This window comes from Ambystoma mexicanum, chromosome 9 (genome assembly GCF_040938575.1).
Source record: "Ambystoma mexicanum isolate Mex_15411 chromosome 9, UKY_AmexF1_1, whole genome shotgun sequence".
In the NCBI taxonomy this organism is placed as follows: domain Eukaryota; kingdom Metazoa; phylum Chordata; class Amphibia; order Caudata; family Ambystomatidae; genus Ambystoma; species Ambystoma mexicanum.
The window spans coordinates 992,680,639-992,703,001 of record NC_090931.1 but is presented as its reverse complement, the minus strand read 5'-3'; the positions used below and the strand labels follow the sequence as shown (position 1 = coordinate 992,703,001).

Genomic DNA, 22,363 nt, shown 5'->3' with positions numbered 1-22,363 from the left:
AACTTGGAATTACGCTTCCTTATCAGTCTCAAATCTTTCCGCAAGGCCTTTTTTGCTTCATATAAGACCTTGCAATATATGTGGCGATGAGTCCGACCAAGATTTGATGAGTTTTTTCCAGGAATGGTGAAATCTGTCAACAATGGAATGTAATCAGGTCTTTGATTAACTGACTTGGTCATTAATTTCTCCCCAAGTCATTGAATTTGATTGCTACTTAGTCCCAGGCGATTTCTGCGACAGTTTGTTTCTAGTAAAGCTTTGAATGGATTTGTTTGCAAGTTCGTGTCCATCATAATGCGTAATTGAAGAAGGCTGTGATCACTATAGTTCATTTTCTTTATTTGCAGATCCACTAACTTGGGCACCTGGTTCCTCGAGATCCAAATATAGTCGAGAATGCTATGTGAGCATCTCGATACCAAGTTGGTTTGGCAGGCACGTCTCCTTTGACGTTTCCATTTAGCATTACAAGATCGCGCACACTCATGGCAGATTGCCATCTTTTTGCTCTTTCATCGAGCGCCTCATTTTCGAGTTGCTGGTACTGTTGCGACAAATGATTTTGTTGGAACCACGTGCAATTCATATCGCCACAACAGATAACTGTTAGGTTGTTGTAGGCTATCATCGCGTCATCAATTAGTAGTGATATTGCAGAAATTATGCCATCTGTCCCGGTGGGTTCCAATAGATGTTTATAATCAGTAAATGAAGTTTCTTTGTGGTATTTTTTTCCATTGTGTGTATAATAGTTCCTTGCACGTACGGATTTGGGTTTATTGGTATCGGAGATGACCAAGATTGAGTTATTCTTACCAGTGTAAGTAAGCCCGAGCTTGGGCGACCTTTAGTGTTTTTGACTGCTGTGTTTAATAGAACGGTGAATCCATCACAAATAGGCGGTGTACATAGCCATGTTTCCTGCAAGCAAATGATGAAGATATTTTCAAGTGGTGTCTCAAAATCATTGAATAGATGCTTATAGCCACTTGTATTCCAGGATAGAAGTACCGTCGGCTTTCCCCTTGGAGCTAGTCATGGCTAATGTTGTGTCCTTGTTTGGTCTTGGTTATATTTTTTCGATGTAGCATTTCTTTTTGAGGACTGACCTGGACTTGAGGACATAGTGATACTCATTGACTGTCTTAGTGCATCCGAATCAATTGGGTTTGATTGTAATTTTTTCCCCGCATTTGATCTTTCAACTCGAATAGACTCGTCTTGATCCGGTTCCGGTGAGACTTCGAACCCAAAGAATAGCAGTTCATCAACAGCCTTTAAGAGTGTGCTACGCACGCTTGCTGAGTTGATGTGTAATAAAACCTGATCTGAGTTTTTCTCAGTCGCATACTCAACAATGCTTATGTCATCTGAAACGATTGTGCGTAACAACGGCACACATTTGAACAGTTTCATAATATTTGTCCTATTGAGGTTGACCTCAGCATCATCGCACTGTATATTTTGCAGACGTAGTTTACGACATCCGCGTGAAATTTCAGTATGTGTTTTCTCGTGTACTTTACTTTTAAAGTGGACTCGTTGAGTTTGTTGATTGGATGTGAATTTTGGATTCAGCTGTTGATCCCCCGTATGATCCTGAGTGGATTTGGCAGACCCCACAAAACTTGGTTGCTTTCCTTGCGACACAGATTTTTCTTGTTTACCTATCGGTTGTTTTACGGCCTGTGCGGAAGTCAGTCTAGGGGACACTTCCTTGCCCGGTAACCTGCATTCATCAGGCTGTTCCTCGCCAATCGAATATGTGGACAGATCACATAAATCGATTGAAGTGGATGCGATTGTGGTGGAGCTGGACTCAGAGATTATTCTTCTTCGTTTCAAGGATGGTTTATGAATTCCTTTAGACGAGGACACTCGAATAGCTAAGTTTGAAGCAGGATCAGATTTCTTCTTGTTTAAACTGTTATTACGTTTAAACAGACTCAGACGGGGCGGGGTTGATAGGTTTCTTATGAATTCTTTTTTCTTAGAAGAGCCAGCTCTTTTGTACATTTTTGCAACGTTAGTTGTTGTCCCACTTTCTTTTTTGCCAAGTGATTTAATTACATCTGCAGTCAATGTGGTTGCAGTTGTTTTTGCAGAGCCAGAAAAGATACCAAATGAAGAGAAATGACATCCCGGTAGGGCAACTTTCACTTGTGGGTCTTTTTGGTGGGGTACAACAGTGACATCTTTTGTACTATTGTCCATTGATTCGCTTCCATGGGTACCAGTTTGAGTTGTTTTTCCAGGAATAGTCGCTGCGTCCCGACCGATGTTCTGAGACTTTGTTTCTTTTGACATTGTTATATTAGTGACTGTTTGTCGACATCCAGTTGCTTCTGGTTGTGTCGCGCTCTCCATCTCCAATATGACTTGACAGTGTTTTACGGAGGTTTCATCCGATGTCGTGGTAGAGGTTTTTGTGCACATGGTCCTAGCATTTGAGCTCTCATCCTTGCGCATCACATGACTATGACAGTTTTGCGTTGTATTCAGGGCATTAATCAGACCATCGACTAGTTTCTCCAATTGAGAGCTATTGTGAACAGCCAGTTCATGTTGTCTTTGATGCCATGATGTTGATCGTTCGGCCTCAGCCTGTATTTTTTCTTTTAAGTATATATTAGAGATTTCCATTTCTTCCATTTTCTGAATTAAGTTCGACAGCATGGCACCTTGGTCCTGCAACCGTTCACTTAGGGCTTCATAAAGTTTAATAAATGGAATCATGGCTAAAGAGGATGCCGCCAGAACATTGTTATGTATTTGCATTGCTGCGGCTGACGAAATGCTGGCTTTTGCTGGAGTTTGTCCGATGGTCTCTGCACCGCTTGCTGAGAGGCACGATGCATCCTTAGCTTGCGCACTCATTTCAGGAGTCAGATCAGCTTTTCGCAATGAGTCAAGGTCCTTGTTGTTTTTACTTTTCCTTGTAGGCGCCAAAGGAGTGCTTGTGAATGGTTTCGCTGTTTCAAAGATTAGATCCGACATTGCTCCTTACGAGGTGTTTCTTGTTGTAGTTTGCGTGTTCATGACAGTGTCTTTGTCTCGACTTAAAGACGTGGGTGCCCTCGGAGCTGTAGCAACTGTGTTTTGTGACTTTAAATTTCGATGGGGGTCTTGCACAGAAGCGGTATGCAGGTGGTGTGGTATATCACTGACTTCCAAGTTGCCATCCAAGCTCCGAGCGCAGCTTGCAGGTGGCTGTGACAGAGTGCCTGCAGCGGGCAACATGGATCCTTGTAGGTTTTTTTCATATAATGTGTTGCCCTGCTTAGCCTGCATTTTTGAGCTGCAATTTTCTTTTGCGAGCATTGGTGGAGCAATGAAAATTTGATTTGAGGCTTTTTCAGGCCGCTTTCCAGTTGGCATAGGATGAAAACGTATCACTTTCCCTCCAGATGGTGCCGACCCCCCATGGGTTGCATGTAATTGTATCTGATGCAAATTTCTCGTGGTGGCATTTATCGAGGCTTGTGGGAGATATTGTGTGCTTCCAATTTCACTGCTATTCGCCTCTCCCACCTCTGAATTGTTGTTATTCATATTGACAGGCTGGAGACTTTGCTGGATGTCAATATCTAAATCGACAGTTTGACACTCATTTTGTTCGCCAGCTAAAGTTTGGGTTGGCGCCGTGTACTCAGACTCTAATGGAATGGGTATGGCATGCTGATCACAAGTAATGGCTTCCTGACAGTCATGCAGTGACATGTGTGCCATATTAGCTTTTACCCAGCTAATTAGAGTAGAGTCAACATGTGCGGCTGCCATCAAGTCGGCATCTGTAAGTTCAAATGGTGAAAAAAATGCCTCTGGCGACATAGGGGAGCAATTTTTCTCCTGTGACTCACATGTTGACTGTGAGAGGGATTTTAAATTATTTAATGTTAGTAGAACAATTTTTGGGGGCGTTGTCATAGAAGTAGTAGCCGTAACATTCATAGGTTGCATCGCTTGTGTCTCTTGCAGGCCTGCTTCCGTCTCCGACGAGACAGGTTCTTTGCCGCAGGCTGGGCGGAGCAGGATATCATTGCTATTGTGTACGTCGTCAGTTAGTTCAGCTCCGGCTATTGGGCTTTTTTGGGAAGTCAAAAGGGACGTATCAGATATGGTTATGACCCCATTTAAACCTGCAGATGAACTAATGTTTAAGGTTTCAGGCGTCACGTTTGCTGGGGACTCGCTACGTGATTTTGTCGCTTCTTTCGAGACTCCTTTTTCCCCCATGCCAATAGGTGACTGTAAGTGTACAATTTGTTTGCTTACCTTCCCGTCATGAGGCAACTCCTTGCTCAAGACAGTCCAGGGGTTTAGCATGCGGCGTTGCTGGAGGGTTTTATTACGAGTCTGAGGCCCTGACTTCTTGCTCGGTGTGTTCGCGGCGTCCGGCATAGAGCGGCTAAGGGCAGTCTTAGCTGCACTTACCAACTTGGTGTGCCTTTTGCGCTGATTCTATATATAGTGTTGGAAGGTTGGGCTTTCTTTCGTGGAGGCTCTTGGGGATCAAAGAGATGGTTTCTCCGCAGTCTCCCCTATACGTATCAGGCGCCACCAGCACCAAACAGCCGCACAACAGCCGACGCCCTCTACCCCTGCCGGGCTCAACGCCGCGAGGGTGAACGCGTGTGCGTTTTCACTGGTGTGCCGGTCACGTGACCCTTCACGTGAGCTCAAACTGGCTCCGCCCCCTCCAGGGAACGAAGCAGCGAGCTGCGAGTGTTTTTGCAGCTCGAGCAGAATAAATTCGCCTTACAGCGTCCAAAAGCGTCCAAAAGCACTGGGTTCCAAACGGGAAAGTCTTTTGCCCAAAGAGCGCCTTGTTGAGTTTACTAATGAAAAACAAAATGTCCTCCTCGGAAATCACTAAACCCTCAAATTTTGGCACCTCGTAGATCTGTACCTCTTGATTGAGTGATGGTTTTGCATAAAGATTAGTGAAAACAGCACCCACTCTTTCTCATTGACCCCATTTAATTGTACCGGCTTTTGAGCAGCATTGTTAGCAATATTGATGAGAGACCATATTTGAGCAGTATTTTTTTGTGAGACACTACGCAACATGGCCTCCCCATCAGCTTGCAGCATGACCATTCAATGGGCAAAAAGCCAATTCCTATAGCGGAATTGTAAGGATCTAATCAATTCACGCTTGTTCATACAGTTAGAGGCCAGAACAATCTGTTTCTGCTTGCGTAGTAAGGATTTCTTTTGCTGGACCGCATCATCAAATTCGTGAGTGGGCTTATGGTGAGCCAACGAGCCAATCTGTAATGTGATTGGCTTGTGATGTATGAGTGACATCACAGAGAACCAGATAAAAAGCCCTGTTTTTCAGTTTTGTTTCAATTTTTATAACTAAATACAGACAGAAAGCAGATTGATTTCCGTCTGCATTTATGAGTCGAAATCAGTAAAAACTGAAAACTGGAAGCCTTAAATTACAACGTATTCTAATGGCACTCCAGGTTATTCCACTCAAACCCACACTTATTGTCTCTGGTTCAGAATATGTAGTCAAGGGATAAAATCTGGAACTGCAACGGTAGGTATAAAATGATTTTAAAGATTCTAAAGGGAAACAAATAGTAACTAAACAGCGTTGGCAGAAGGTGTGCAGCCTCAAAGAGGTAAATCCTCTAGTTTGGGTAACGTTCACTAAAGACCACAGAACAGATTCTATGCACAGTGCTGGTAATGCATTAGCTGGCTTTTCCACTGGACAGCAGACAACAAGATTTGCGATAGCAGATTTGGCACACTCCACTACACACATTGATGTGGACATTAAATCTGGCCTTGAAGTACTCCATGCAAAAGGATTCCCTAACACATATACATATTGTCTGAAACACAACACACTTATCACTTCCAATTCCCAAAAGAAAAATGGGCCACATATGGAATACAAATACTTGTTAATTATAGTAGACGTGTACACTAGATTCACCTAGATCATTCCACACAGGAAGGCTGACTGTAAGGAAGTCCTAAAGGATTTGTGATCTCCAGTAGCTATGACAGCAGCTAAAACACTTCAAGCTGACAATGGGCCGGCCTTTTCAGGAAAAGCCTTAGGAGAAGTCCTGTCATGCTGGGGATGCATCTATAAGTTCTCAAATTCGTTTGGCCTCAGGCCAATGAGAACATTCAAAGAGTTAATGAGATTATAAAACGGGCCCTTAACCAATGCATTCTTTCCCCTGTGGGTAACTGGCTCCATCACTTGACTTTAGAAATTAGAAATATAAATAATGTACAATGCCAATCACAATGTGATGGTAAAAAAACACATGAAATGCTGTACGGTATGATGTATACAAACCTACCAGTTCCCTCACCAGGTCATATCAACTGCTTGTCACCACACTACTGAGAGAGTATTTGAATGTTGAGTAAAAGCTCCTGGCTGAAGAGAGCATAATTAAGGAGTCTACCTGGGACTTTGAGAAGCTGCATGATGCAGGAATTGTTGGTCCTAAGTGCAGGAAAACAGTGCAGGTTATTGAGCTTCTGGATACAGGAATAGCAGTCCTACCAGCTCACCCAAACAGAAATGTGTCAGATTTCCGTTGACTACCTGAAACCCGCTCCAGATGGTTACTCCCCTGTATGCAAAAGAGAACCATTTTATCTTGAACAACCTGAACAAAGGCAAGTCTACATTATGTTTTGATCTTGGCAGACCTCATCATGTTAAAAAAAAAAAAAATTTGAGCCGCTGCAATATGTTTGGCACATGCAGCAACACACCATGGTAGCAGTCTAGATAATTTAATATCAACCTACCCACATTCACTACATAAAATGGATGTACAGGTGCAACCATAAGCATTTGTCTACTTCCTTTGGTCAGTTCTGGGTAAAACAATACAGAACATATAGTGGGCTTAACATGCAAATTCAGGTACACACAGGGTGGTAGTGGATTCTCTTTCATTGAGTGCATGGATTCAACTCTCTCCAGAGCATCGTGTCAGGTACAACATTATTCTCTATGCAAAACATGCCACAGCTTGGGTAAGCATTTAGACCGCCTTTTGTCGGGGGTGGGAGAATAGGTTATGACATGCAGGGTATGATGTAAATCAGGACAGAAGAGCTCAGAAATCCGACAAGTCTAGGTATTTCTCCATATTTCATTACACCCTCCTTCCTTTCTCTCAATATGAAGACACAGCTCTCCATGGTTGCCGATTTGCCTACCTTGTCTTTCCACTCCTCTATATTGTGGTTTTCCAGGTCCTCAAGATTATGTGTTTTTCCACAGACAAGCATTAATGGATCCATAAAACTAAGAGCAGACTGCTATATGGCTGGCATGCTAGATCATTGAACAGGCTATTCCCTTTGCTTCATTTGTAGTTCTTGGACTGTTGTAAAGTTGACTTGCTATGTAGGGCACCCCAGCATTGAAGTTATCAGTAAACAAGCTGTGGAAATATTTGAGCTAGAACTATCTCAAGCTCAATTGGACGAGAAGAGGATATACGTTGCTCACCTGTTTGGGATGCAATGGGATAAAGTGAGCAGAGCAAACAGGGCATTATAGAGGCACGCATGGGCTCTTCCCCCACCTCCGTTGCCAAGGTATTCTTTGTGATTTTGACCTGTTGTTATATATACATTTGCATGCCACCTTAAATACATGTATGCACATTCTTAAATCTAAATGGATAAACTAAGGCCACTATTACCGATTCACTGTTTTAGGATATCCACCCGGCATTGATCTTGTCTTGGTAGAACTATGAATACATACAGGTCTTCCAAGCTCACTCCTTTATATAAAGTCTCCAAAATATGTAAATGAAAATGCAGTGGTCAGGTTTCTCTATGGTAACTTACTTCCATGTTGTATTTACTATGCCAACATTTGGTCATGGCGAGAATTCTCCATAAGGACACGTGTACTAAATAAATGGCTACAGATGCGACAAAGGACATGTGTACTGAAGAAATGCCTACAGATGCGACAAAGGACATGTGTACTGAAGAAATGCCTACAGATGAGACAAAGTATTATGAGCTGATTGCTGTTAGTCATTTTACCAGTTCTGCATGCCCCATTCTAAGTTTTTCAGATGAAATTCTGCTAAACTCGGTTACAGTTTCTGCCAGTCCATCTGGCGGTTAATCCACCAAATTATAAATGGGGCAATGGTGGAGTTAATCCCCATTTTTAGAGTTTATTGCACTGCACGAAGCAGTAATTCCACATTCTGATGACTGTGTCGGCCAGTAACAGGGAGGAGGATCCATAGAGTGCTCTTACAGGCTGGCAGAGAATGCCTCAGCCAGAAAAAGGGAACTCTACAAAGGGAGAAAGACCAAGGCCACCAGGGCTGCACACCCTACCCACTTATTGTGGTGAACAGTTGACGCTAATGATATGCTACTTATATGTATAAGCATGCTACAACCAGTTTCATATATTATACTCGTGTACTTCAAGGCGGCTAAAAAGCGATCAATTTTAATTTATTTTGACGGATGCAAATGGCCAATGTATTTCGGACCGGAGTGGTCCTTCATCGGGGCACAATCTCTTAAAAATTCAAAGTCGGGAATGGGCATGGGGTGAACGTGTTGCGCTGCCAACTCGCAGTTATAAGCAAGAAGAGTTCCTTCGCCGGTATGTGTTTGTGCGATATGGAGTGGAACAAGCAGGATGCCTGAAAGCCGACAGGGAACAGACCATGCCAGGAGGAAACCAGCTTACAAAGACATTGGCCATTGGCATCGGTCTAGAAACTGGTAGAAAGCAGGTAGAAATATGAGTTAGTAAGGAAGGGGACCACACAGCACAGAAACTAACCAGGATGTATAGGCACATCACAACCCCACTACACTTCCCCAGGCCATTTTTACCTAGCAGTAACGAGGTCCGGGTTCAGACGCAGATGCTAGGATAGATGGGGAACAAGGGAGACATGAAAAATAAAGACCCACCCCAGGTGGAACAATACCTCAAAGGAAAAAACCAACAGAGCTAGACGAATGGCTGGAGGGCACTGCTGAAAGCGGCAAGTGCAAAGTTCCAACTCAAATCACCTAGCACAGATGACAGTTCCCACCAGGTGCAGGCACATCCCAGAGTAGGAGTCCAAATCCAGAATACTGTATCCCAATAATCTGAACAACACTACAAGAGGAACAGGCAAGAGCAAATGCAAAAAGCAGTACCAGGGGTCAAGACACCTGTAGGTCGGAGTCCAAACACCAACAGGAGGGGTCCACAAACAGTACCAAAGATCAAAAAACAGGAGGTCAGGCAAGGTCCCTGCAACCAACAGAACAGGAACAGGCAGAAGCAGAATCCAATTAACAGGTGGAAGTTGAGTACAATAGCTTACTAGGTACTTAGGAACAAACCTAAGTGCAAAGCGGGTAGACTCACAGTTGTCGAGCAGCTCCCAGCATTTTTTGGCTGCCTTCAGCAATTCTCTGCCATAACTTCATTGTAGTCCGTGAGCCTAAGCTGGCATTGCCACGGTACTCAGAACTACGTAGCAACATAGGTCTAAGGCATATGGATAGTGTAATTTGTTCTTGTAGGCACCTTGGTTAGCACCAGAGCGCACGTCTCACAGCCCCTGTGGCTGACCGCCACATAACAGTTACACAGTTCTTGACACACAACAGTAATTCCTCTAGTTTTAGGAGGGAGTCTGTCTGACTGTTGATGGTGATGTCCGCTTAGAGTTTGAACTCCTGCTGATCGAGTGTCTTGCTCCGTCTCCTGCCCCACCAACAATGCCTGCCAAGAAAAACAACAGAGGTAATGGGAGAAAGGCTAGTCCTAGAGATGAGCAAGAGGCCCAGATGGGCATGATGGTTGAATGACTGGAGGAAAAGCAAGACAGAATTATTCATATGTTTGATATCCTGTCAGGTGATCTTACCAGCCTGAATGGTAAAGCGGATGGCACAGATGGTCGGTCATAGGAAGAGTAGCAGGTACTGAGTCCAGGGTGTCATTCATGGAAGAAAAATGATATGATCTGAAAAGGGAGAACAAGCATCTAAACGCACTGTACAAGTTTGATATTCTCAACAGCATATGACCACCTTGACGATTATTGAAGGTGCAATATAGTCTGGGCACAGCCAAAGAAACCTATAGGAACAATAATCGGTTTTCTCATGTGGTACTGAGGAAAATGAAATCCAATTTGGTTCATGGCGAGTAAGGAGTATGTTAAATATGTTTGCCACTGCGCATTGGTAACTGACTGCAAACCCACCTATGTACCAGTGATTTAAACTTCTCAATAGTGATCACTGTTAAATCCAGCAATGCATTTAATAATCGATTATTTTATATTCTGATATGATGATAGGGCCAGATCAGAATGTCGCCTCGCCAAAACACCATGAGCAGCGTTGTCTCATTGGGTCAGCATCATAATCCTGCTCATTCTAAAACAGCTGGCCTAGCATTCTAATGTTTGTGTACATCTTAATAAATAAGCACAGCTCTCCTTCATTTCACTGAGCACATAAAGGTATTCCCCAAACGATCCATCATCCCACCAATAGCCTGAAGAAGTGTCTTTTTTCAGTATAGATCCCAGACATGTTGAATCCCTCATGTACACGTCACGGCTCCACCTCCACTGCTGGACACATTGGTCCATGCTCCCTACACTCAGTTCAGCATTGTAGAGAGTCATTGCAGGTTGCTTGCTAATCACTTGACTGTTATGTTGGTGATTATAATTCACAGCACTCTCACAGGGTATTTTTCAATAGAAGAATGTAGACATGTTTCACAGATCCTCGAGCCCTCTTCCTTTTATCAAGTTTCTTGGTAAAGAAAACATGTTTCAGACTTTGTCATAGGAGTTCAGAACCCCCATGGGTAAGTTGCCTGCTATGATAATTAAATGATAGGCAGATAAGTGTGTAGCCCCTCCCATAACTTGTATACGCTAAGGAACATGTATTTATTTGTGACTCTACGTTTTTATCTTTGGGGCTGCAATACTGGCATTCAGAGGGGTTACCACTTCCTTTGTCCTAAATTACAGTGACATCATTTCAAAGGCCTTTTGATTGGACAGCTGTATCACGTGTTGCACCATGGAGGGTTTATGAGGATTGACAGGTGTTAGAATCTATGAATTGTGAGGAATTTTGATAGTTGGTCAGAAAATATAATTTTTTGCCGTTTCGTGGTTGTGAGGGAAATTCTGGAGAAGTAGGTGTCCTGACTTTCATATTCCTAAAATATTGGTCCTCCCACCGCCTAAATATAAAAGGAGGAAGCTGCGCAGGATACAAATGCGCACATTTCTGGATTTAAAATTGTGTGGGCCAGTAATAATCAGGATGGCCCTTCAGTAGGTAAAATGCTACAGTGCTCGCCTGAGCATAGTGCCAGGCAAGTTTGGGCAATGATTCTCTGTCAGTCCGACTGGATGTCACTGACCGGAAGGTGACTGTGTGGAGAGCTTGATTAAACATGTAAAGTATGTGTGGTTTGAGGGGGTACGGTTTCCCCACGCCATTGCCAAGCCATCATTTGGTGAGGGTAGCGCTCATTGGGTGAGTACATGGATGTTCTACTGAGCTCCGGGGCGTATCATAACTCAAGGTTATAGTCAGTGAGGCTGGGCGTCCAACTACATGCCCACGTTTAGTTCCTAGGTGATTCTTATAAACTGAAAGCGCTGCAATGGGTGTTTGCTGAGAAATGCTGGGTGGGACGACCCTTCTCCTTCTGCTCTCTGAGTTGGTAGTTGGTATGTCGATGTGAGCGTGACATCTGTCCATTGCATTGAACACCACACAGGTGTTTTGTGTAACATGGATATGAACATTGTCAAAGTTTAGTTCATGTGCTCAATAATAGTTGGCTTTGACAATGCATAGTGACATCTGTGCCTCAAGGGAGTCCTTCTAAATGTTGTTGGAACACTGTTGAAATGTTCATGGTCAGCTGCCCCTGCCGGGTGTGTGCTCTCACGTGGATATGGATCCAGGATCACGTGGTGCTTTTGGTGTCTCAGCATATATTATTTATTCTGGGTGCCCAAGCGATCCATGGTGCCCAGCTGAAGTTCCCTCGGTCTCACAGGGGCCTGTGTAAGAGGCTTTCTAAGTCATCACCCTGGGATGATATTTCAGTCAAATGCTATAGTCCACAAACACACAGCAGAGTTACCACAATAGATGCATTGATTGATAGCTTTCTTCTGTAGATCTCCTTTGCTGGATTCATGAACAAAGTTATAGTGCATTTTAAACAGCTGTTCCAGAGTTTAAAATCTTCATGAAATAAAGGTTTATGTTCTTTTATTCATTTTGCAGTGTCTATAAATCGACCCTTAATCTTTATGCATCAATTAAATATTACAAATGTTAAATATATTAAAGCCTCCTGCCATCCCCATTTAATATGAATACTCTTAATGTATTCCATTCATTATATATATATATTTTATTTTTGTTTTTTATTAAGTGCTTATTACAAACTCATTGTGTCTTTTGCACATGAATAAAAACAGATTATAAAAACATTATATAATGTTTTGTACAAGTTGGACCATAAATAAAATCAATAAGTTTAAAAACACATTCCATAGAAACAATACACTATAAACTGTAAAAATAAAGTCTACTACAGAAGGAAATACATCCAATCAATTCATAGCAGGATACAAGCAGAGGGAGAGGAGGGAACGTTCTTATCTTCCTCTTTACAAGACCATGGGCCTCATTCCGAGATTGGTGGTAGTCATGGTGCTATTTGCACCATGACTGCCACCAATAACGGGTCCGGCACCAGTGTTGTGCAATGGGGACTTACCAGTGTAGTCCGACCCTGGCGGGACCGGTAAGTCCCCATTGCACAAACCATTGCCCATTCACATTTGAGCCCCCATAGGGCTCAATGGGAATGGGGAGGGCGCTAATAACGGGCTCTCGACTTGAAAGTCCGTTATTAGCGCCCTGGTCCCTTAACGGGTCCCGTATAGAATGGCTGGTCAGACCAGCCGTTCCAGGTGGGACCCGCTAAGGGACCTCGGAATAGGGCGGTAAGGGATTACCGGCACCGGTCTCCTTACCGGTGCCCGGTATCCCTTATCGCCTACCCCAACCCCCCCCTGTTTTGAATATTCTAAATACCTTTGTTTTGTATAGTCTACATTTTCAACTTTGTCATAATCATTGATTGTACTCTAAGCTTCACTTTAAATTGTTCTATTTCACCCTCAGTGGGCAACTCATTTTTCAACATGCTCAAGTGGTCAAGTGCAGTATTGCTTATTTCTATGTGTGCCTGGTTTCTCTTGGTTATACAAGTTGTATTTGCTAGACAATTAGTACATTCCAACAAGGAGTTTCTTAGCTTTTGAACTTCTCCCGTTTTATGTGTTGAACTAAAATACAGTAGCTTTCTAGCAATTTTTCAACACTTTAATAAAGAGGTTAGTCCTAATTCCAGGCGCAAGGCCACGACGGGCACTGCCTGTGGGACTCCTAATATGGACCTTAGGATTTTCCCCATTAATTGGTCATGCCAATGTATATGCTGAAATGGAAGAGTTCCTAAAGCATACATTATTGCTGGTATTACACTTTTCAAGTATGCCTCACGCAATGTTTCCACATTCCCACCACACTTTTTTGAGACATAGCTTCTAATTGCTTGCCACCTGCCCATGATCTTCGTCTGTACTAGCTCCCTATGTGTGTATGTATTGGGTATCGCAAGTATAGGGCTACCTAAGTAAATATAGGATTGAACCACTTCCAATTTGATTCCTCCCAAAAACCAGTTGTTTTTTATTGTTTTTGTGATTCCCTCCCAGAATCATTATTTTAGATTTGCTTTGGTTAATCTTTATATTCGAGTCTGCTCCATGAGGATTGTGTCGTCGGCGTAGCACAGATAGGGAACAGGTACACCTGCTAGCTTGGGTGGAAAATTCAAACATTCCTTAAAGAATTCACACAAATCGCTCACATACAAGTTATGCAAAGTTGGAGCAAGAACACAATCTTGTTTTAGGCCTCAATTCATGTCAATCTGTTGAGTCACAGTCTCCTCCTGAGAAGTTCTCACCACTACATGTGTGTCTACAGTTCTCTGATAAAAATGCAATAAGAAGGGATCTATCCCCCAAGCCTCCAGTTTTGCCTGGAGTCAGTTTCTAATTACACAGTTGAAGGCCCCTGAGTAATCCACGAATGCGACATGTAATCAGGCCCCAGGGGTTTTCATAATCTCAGCTAGGATCAATTTAACAGCCCATATGCTTTGTACCATGCTACCTCCTCGACGAAAACCTGTTTGGCTCATATTCAGGATTCCGTTGCTCTTAATCCATCTATTAGGTTCTCTTAATAGGAGAATGGAAAATATTTTGCTGCTGGCATCCAGCATTACCAGCATCCTGTAGTTCCTTGGGTCATCTCTGGCTCCCTTCTTATATACCGGTATAAGGATTGAGGATTTCCACCTCCTAGGGATCACCCTGCTCTTCTCTAATTTGAAGAGAAATTGTGCCCACATCAGAGGCTCCTTTTTTATTACGATGATGGGCAAATTGTCAGGGCCCGGTGCTTAGAGAATTTGGACCTCAATATTATTTGTTGGATGTCCTCCACATCAAAGTCCAGGCACCCCGGTCCTCTTTTCCACTTCTATATCATTGTTTTGTTCTATCTTATCCGGCTCTTTTTTATAATTCACCTTGATATGTCTAACCCAGGTTTCATCTGAGATGTTCACCAGTTCTTGAGGTTTTTTCGTTGCTATGTGGGTGCGATATAGCTGCCAAAAGAATTTCGGATCCTTTGCACTTATTAATCAATAGATCATTTTCCAGTTTTTGAGTTTTTGTTGTATTTATTTTACCTGATACTTGCTTTGTATGTCATTCTCAGTTTTTTAAGAGCTATAGTTTTTTCTTCATGTGGTAGCGATTTCTCTCTATATACCAGTCTGCACTCTCTGAGGAATTCCATTTTTATTTTTTGCACTGTCGCATCATAATCATTGCCATTCATATCAGCCATGTAGTGTGTTCCTTTGTGCATTTTAACAGTGTCAATGATTTTCTGCAACGCAATGGGTATTATCTGTGCATAATCTCTATTTTGCGGCTGATGCCTCTTAAGTGAATCATGCAGGATTTTGTTTGCCAGCTCAATACCTGTGGCTGTTCACTGGATTCTATTTCCCTGTGGGTTATCCGTGGCTAAAGCCATCAGGGGCGTTTTATTCAGCACCCTCTGACGGTCTATCACGACCGATAGTGTAGCGTGATCACTTAGATCATTAAATTTGATCTCGTAACTAGAACACTGCACCTCAAGATTAATAGACATGAAGACCGCATCTAGATCGCATGAGGCTTGTCCTCCAGCCCACCATGGGGTGCAGTTCCAGATATCAGATACATCACAAGGTTCTGTCAGGTATACTTCAAAGGCACTGAGTGCCATCACCCATTTCTTTCCTTTTTTCATTAGGACAGTCTGTCTCTCGGAGCAGGAAATTATTGCCCTGGATGTTTCATCTTCTCCAGCGCTGAGCTCCATTTCTTCCAGTGGAAACCAGTGAGCATTAAAATCTCCTGCTACTATGGCCGCTCTTTCACGCCCCTTATTCTTCCCACACCCTGATTTAAGTATATTGTCAACTTTCTCAAGTAACTCCAAGGTGATGCAATTCTCTGGGGGATCATGTAATGTGATTTTCAATGTCTTGCTGTTTTATGAGGGAAATCTACTTATCACAGCCACCAGGAGATATTCCGAACTGCACTCTCGCTCCGATACACAAGCCACCGTGTGGGCAACCTTCTCTTCCTTTTTTTGCCGCTTGAGTAAGGAGAGAGAAACCATGTATCAATAGCCCTTGTCGCGTCCATGTTTCTTGTAGCACAAAAATATCTGCAGCACTCACAGTTCTTTGGCCTTGAACCCTCTGTGCAGAATAGGAATGTCAACCCGTCGACTTTGATTTCCTTCAGTCATATATATATATATATATAATATAATACTATGCAGACCCTTTACCTAAGAACTCAGGTCTTGTATGATGCTCCTCTCCTGTTACAAAACGTTAGCGCCTCAACCGTTCTTATGTCCTGGGAATTCTGTTCCTATGCTCATATTTTTCACTAAAAAAGTTGTTCCAGAACTGCAAATACATCAGACCATGTTTCTTTATTGATTCTGCTTGTCTGTAACATAAGTGTGTTCAGTGAAGCATGCCTTGTCACAAAACCCTTTTTTACATTAATTTGAAACTCATCTCTCATGTTTTAGGTTCCCATCCCAATGACGGAAGGTCTTGATCCAATCTCCATGTTGACCGATGATGCAACTATCGCTAAATGGAACAATGAAGGGCTGCCCAGTGACACGATGTCCACACAAAATGGCACCATTCTGACCAACTGTGAACGCTGGCCTTTACTGATCGATCCTCAGCTCCAGGGGATCAAATGGATAAAAAGCAGATACGGCTCCAACCTAAAAGTCATCCACTTGGGCCAAAAAGGGTATGACTTGGGCATATGTAAAAAGGTCAATCGTTGAGCAAAGAAATGCACATACATTTTATAGTGCTGCTGATGTGGAATTGAAAAGTGAAACAACTGGCAGGTGGAAAAGGTGTATCATCACTGCCACTCTACTCTGGATTTCTAAGCACAACCTAGATGTGAATGGCTGTCTTAACCATTGTCAAACTGATTAACTCAGGTGCCATCATGCATGTTTCTTGAAATAATGTAATGTTTCACTTTTAGGTATGTTGACGTAATAGAGCAAGCAGTTGTGGGTGGAGACCCGGTTCTCATAGAAAATCTGGAAGAGTCAATCGACCCAATACTTGACCCGCTGCTTGGGAGGCATACACTTAAGAAAGGAAGGTAACTATCCTCCTCGTGCTACTTCTGCTAGCCCTGTGCATATGGAGTTGTGGAATATCAACACGCAGAGGCTCACTTGCTTGTGTCAGGAGATAGAGAAATTGCATGCCCTAATAATGGTAGAGCTTGTGTGTTAAGGCTATGTGATACCTGTTCCCATCAGAAAAGATCAACCATTTCCCACATGAATTGTGCAATATTTGAGTGGGGGTGATGGGAGCAGTAAAGAGTAATTTGAATTTGAAAAGATGCACATGTTCACGGGATCACAGTAATTTCTATGCTTTTGTGGCTCTGTATGTCCAGTGATTGAAGTGAGCAGGAACGGCCAGGAGAGGTTTTCCACTACTTTTATTTTTTCTGTTTGCCATTCCTCTGCTTTTTACGACCATATTCACCATTCTATATAGAGGATTTGTCCATTCATGTCCGTGTGCAAGTGTAAAGTTGTAATAGGAGCCTTAGTGACTAGTCACTTAGGCTATTGCAATTCCCCGGCCACAACACCTTGTCACATGTTGCACTGTGCTCCCGCCTATCCTCTCCCCTGCTGAGACCACAGTTCCACTACTTTTTTTGGTACACTTCTACCAGTGAGGGTGATGTATGGCGTGTGGGGCCGCGTGGCAATGGGGTTTGTGGGGCGTGGGGACAGGCCAGCAGGGAACATAGTTCCACTAATTCTTTTCGTACACTTCACCACTGTGTATGTCTCTCATTTGGGATGTGTCTGGTAATCCGGGTGCAGTTTGTGTAGCTCAGTAAATGTTTAGGAACATAAAAGACATTCTTCCTCACAGTCTGTCTTCAGTGTCAATAGGTTCATTGCAGACGTTGTTTGAGGAAGGGTGGTACCTTTCAGAAGGCACTTTCTCACATAAAGGAGGTACTTTAAGCCAGTGAGGGAATTCTATTTTTGAAGGATTGACTATTAGGTGGTGCTAAAGCAGTGCCAGTAAGCCTAAACTATTGCATTGAAGAACAGCAAGGAGGGAGATGTAATCTGAGGAGAGATACACATCTTGTGGGTGTCGCTTTGTTATTTACCCTCCTTTTGGCTGCCCATGGCCATCCTGTTTTCTATGGCCATTCCCACCACTACCGGCCCCTCCCTGCACAAAACACATCCTTTTAGCTAGCTTCATAAAGGAGGAACATCACACTTCGGCCTGCCAGTGTTCTTTCTAAATAGTCTTCTGGAAGCCAATGGCTTTATTGCAGATGTAAGTGTGTTACTGGTGCAATTATCATGCCTCAATCAAGTGTGCCTTTAGCCACTTGATTTATAGGTAGTGTGTGTCTCATTGCACCAATGTTTTGGCTTGTGTATAGGTATTAGGTAGGAATTTGCCCGGCACTGCTATCATATGGCCAGGTACTCACAGAACTTTCCAGCTGTTTCCATGTCATCGCCAGGTGGTACTATTATGGCAATGCTTGGAAAATGACTGTCCCATGTTGACACAAAAACCAAAACAGTTGGCTTTGCCAATGCTTGTTCTGCTTGATGTGATGGTGGGCCCATCACCGCACAAACACTAGATAATATAGTGTATGCATTGTTTCAGATGTACTGCTGCTGTAGTGCTTAATGAATGAAGCGCACTGTGTAATTATTCAATGCCATGCGGGCCAGGGTCGCATTATTTGCCCTTCCTTCCTTCCTCTTAGTTATACAGCATTTGGATTAGTGTAAACGATATACACATTTATCTCGCCTATGTCAATTATCAATCTGTCTTCTACCTTTTTAAACATATCACAACGTATCTTAGTAACAAATATTTCAGTCTATGCAAAAATGTGTTTCTTTGTGATTGATATTTAACTATCAAGTGAATCAATCAACATTGTGCAAACGCATTCATTTAAAACATGTGCACATAGAATTCTAATATAATATTGGTTGCTCAAAGACTCATGTGCAGCAGAATTCGGTGTTAAGTTAATCTAGCAACCAGCAACAGGTTTCCTTTTCATACTCTGACTTTGGCCGACAAACCACCACAAAAGAAATGTTGGCAGGTGCTTCTGCAGAACTTTATAATTTTACACAGACTTTTTCGTCTTCAAGATTGATGATGTTTGTTTTAAAGAACTGAACTCCATATTGCATCAGTAGCCATACAAACGTATCTGAAAAACAGCAATATACTTTCAGCCCGTTCCTCTGGATCACACGTAGATACAATGTATACAGAACCTGGGCAATAGTCAAAGCATAAAACAACAACCTTCACAAGAGCAATAGAATTGTTTTCAATCCTAAGTGCACATTTAGCTGTTGTCATAAGCAAGGTCTAAAGTGAGTGTTGTGAAGTCTTTGTTTAGTGTGAGTTACTGCTTGATCTGTAGTGTGATTGGTCTGTTTATATTGTTTGGACATCTTAAATTTACACACACTGCTTGCAGTCGCCTTATTTGGGGAATTTCTAACGTTTGAAAGGTCTATATTTTAGCGCATTTGGAGTATTAATAGTAACCATATCAACCCAACCACCGCTGTGCAGCGCCCTTTGAAAGTGGCCTTTGTGGCCTTTTGGACTTTGTTTTGTGTTGGCCCTCAAAATATTGCTAAAACTAAACGTAATGATTTTGGTTATCACTGTTTCTTTCCTTAGCTGTTTTTGTTCCATAGGCCCTCTGGATATTTGCATGCTAACGATAATATTATATCTAGGGTCATGAGTAGTGCATGGTGGTATCCAGTTTATGGTTGTCTTGGTAACCAAAGCTGGCAAACCTTTGTAGCCTTCATGTTTTACACTGGAACCACAAAGTACCTTTATCTAAAATAGTCTTTAGAAAATGTGTACACAGAAGGGTAACCATAACTTTTCTTAATGTTTTTGGAATGTTTTCTTTAAAGGTATATACTTACACACTCCCTCTCTCTTCATTTTGCATTGCTACATTGTAGTGTTTAAGAGTGGATTTCTGTTGTGGTATATATTTATTTGTTTTATTTATTTATTTATTTGGATTTGTAAAGCGCAATAACAGCCCAAGGGCATCGAGGCGCTGTTGCAAGAAAACGTCTTAGTTACATTCAGGTTACTTTGCTCATGGTTACAGTGAGCTTGCCGATCAAACAATCCAAGGTAGATAATTTGATATTGTAATCTGTAATCAGAACCCAAGTAGAGGTGGTTACAGTTTTCAGTACTAATGCATACAATTAATGTAAGAGTTGTATGGTCGCAGGGATGGACGTGCTGTAAACCTAGGGAGATGGCGCCTAAGGCTATTTAGACAAACAGCCTGGTTTTTAGTGCTTTCCTGAAGGCTAGATGTGATTCCATACTCCTCATCTGGGGTGGCAGAGCGTTTCAGTGAGTCGCTGCCAGGACCGGGAAACTGGACCCGCCTGCCCGCAGCCTCTGTGTTTTGGGAATGGAAATCCTGTTAGTGTAGTCAGATCTTTTTGTCTATCTGGCGTGGGCTTGACAATTCTTTGGGACAAGTATAGGGGTGCCAGGTTATGAACGCACTTGTGCATTAATGCAAGAGTTGTTACGTCCAGGCTTAACCTACTCTCTTGATATGTTCCTTAGGGTCTCCTATAGTAAAAACTGTCCATTGCTACGTTGGACATGAGGCTGAGGGCTCTACTCTACCTGAATCCACAATTCGGCTACCCCCACCTCCAAAATGCTGTTATGGGTGCAAGAGATGCCTCAGATATAGCCAAGGTCTTTTTTGGGGCAGTTTCATTGAAGTCCACAGAAAAGACTGGAATTTTGCTGCAGAAAGCCACACTCTATCCTACCAATCGACAGGAAACGTAACCTGCAGTAATAGTATATGAACATAGGGTGGGGTGGCTTGACCGTATGCCCAAACCCGGTTTCATCAGTACTGGTTTCAAACACACTATAGTCAAACCCCTCTTCTCTGTCATGCTCTGCTTTGTCTGTTTCAATAAGGTAAAGTGTTAGAAAGCATTGGGCAAAGTTTGTAGCAACTCATGTCTTGACCTAAGGCAGGCAGATATGGATGCTCTGTTGGCTGCTGCAAACCCAAAGCTTTGAGGGGATCTGGCTAAATTTGAAAAAAAGCATGGCTAATGCTAAAATGACCAGTTTAGAGAGAAGATGGCTGATGCGTTAGTCATGGCTCAGGATGTGTTGTAATCAGTCGCACATAATGTAAATACTGTGGTACAGGGCCTGTCTCAGCACACAAATATTTCAGACAGGCCATCGTTATTCTGTAGTGGATTTGTTTCACAATGAAGATCACACAAAGAAAAAGCCTAACACTGTGACAGCAAGGTCTTTATCAATTCTGTCCAACTATGAGCTAATATGGCTTTCATGCCCTGCCAGAAGGGCAGACATGGATTTTAAAGGCTTGCCAGCCCGATCTAAGGCAGGCCCAAGCGAAGCGAGGGACTCAGCTTGGGCTGTGGGCTGTTAAAGGCCATGTCCACCCTCCTGGTAGGACTTGAAAGCCATTCACACCCTGGGCTTCCTCTGGGTTGCAAATGGCATTCAACATTTTTCTTCGGGAGATCCACGCTGCTAGAGGCACCCGATCTCCCAATGAAAAATGAAGAATGAAAAATGCCCGTCACCATATGGAAAAGGAACTCAGTCCCTTTTCCATGTCTATGGTGGTAGTCAAACGGGAGGCGCTCTGGGACCAAAGCACAATGCTCCGGTCCTGGGAGGTAAGTGGAGGGGATGGAGAGGTAACAGGGAGCCTCAACCTGTTACCTCCCTGCAATGATTAAAATAATAAAACTAAAAATAAAGCGCCACCTGGGGAAGGGCCTCGGGACAGCGGGCGGAGATTGTGTATTCTTGCCCGCTGTTCCAGCCACCTGATTATTTGAGCACCCTTCAGCAGGTTCGAATTCCCTTTTCAAGTGCCCCCGAGCAGACGTTTCATTCAGGTTCTTTCTCAAGATTTTTCGGGTACCAGGACCAATAGGCTTGGCAACCCGACAAATGTCCAAGTCAGGCATGGAAAAAGCAGCAGAGAATGGGAGCCAAAGGATACTTGCCTCCCTCAGACCTATTTAATTTTCGATTTTAGCCTTGGACTTGGGTGACAAATTCAAGTGATTTCCTAATCAGGTCCCATGTCAACCCAGTGCGGGATCTGCTGACACTTCACAAGGACATTTGGAGGATCATAACATTGGAAATGTGGGTTCTTTCTGTACAATGTTGGGGCTTCCAACTTCCTTAGTACAGATGGGGGTTCCTTCCCTCTTGGGAGAGGTCAAAAAGCTTCTTAAAATAGAGTCTGTTCCTGCTTCGCAGAGGGGTTCAGTCCACTCTGTTTAAGGTGCCCAAACCAAACCATACTTGGCCCTTCAGGGTTCCATCTGTACCACCCCACAGAAAAAATCAAGATGGTCATACCAGCCTCAATCAAATATGCTGTCCTGCATTGAGTTTGGATATGTCCGGTAGATCTGTGTACCAGGGAGTTCTCCAGATACAAGATTA

At 43.0% G+C, this 22,363-nt stretch overlaps 1 protein-coding gene across 1 annotated transcript in view; it reads left to right on the top strand.

Annotated features, from left to right (window-relative positions):
- The window catches only part of LOC138488874 (dynein axonemal heavy chain 11-like), a 2,478,284-nt gene that overhangs the window by 1,944,897 nt on the left and 511,024 nt on the right, over positions 1-22,363 (top strand). Inside the window, exons 38-39 of the mRNA XM_069616234.1 lie at positions 16,297-16,532; positions 16,782-16,904. Of these exons, the coding sequence (XP_069472335.1) occupies positions 16,297-16,532; positions 16,782-16,904 (359 nt within the window). The remainder of the gene's footprint in view (positions 1-16,296; positions 16,533-16,781; positions 16,905-22,363) is intronic.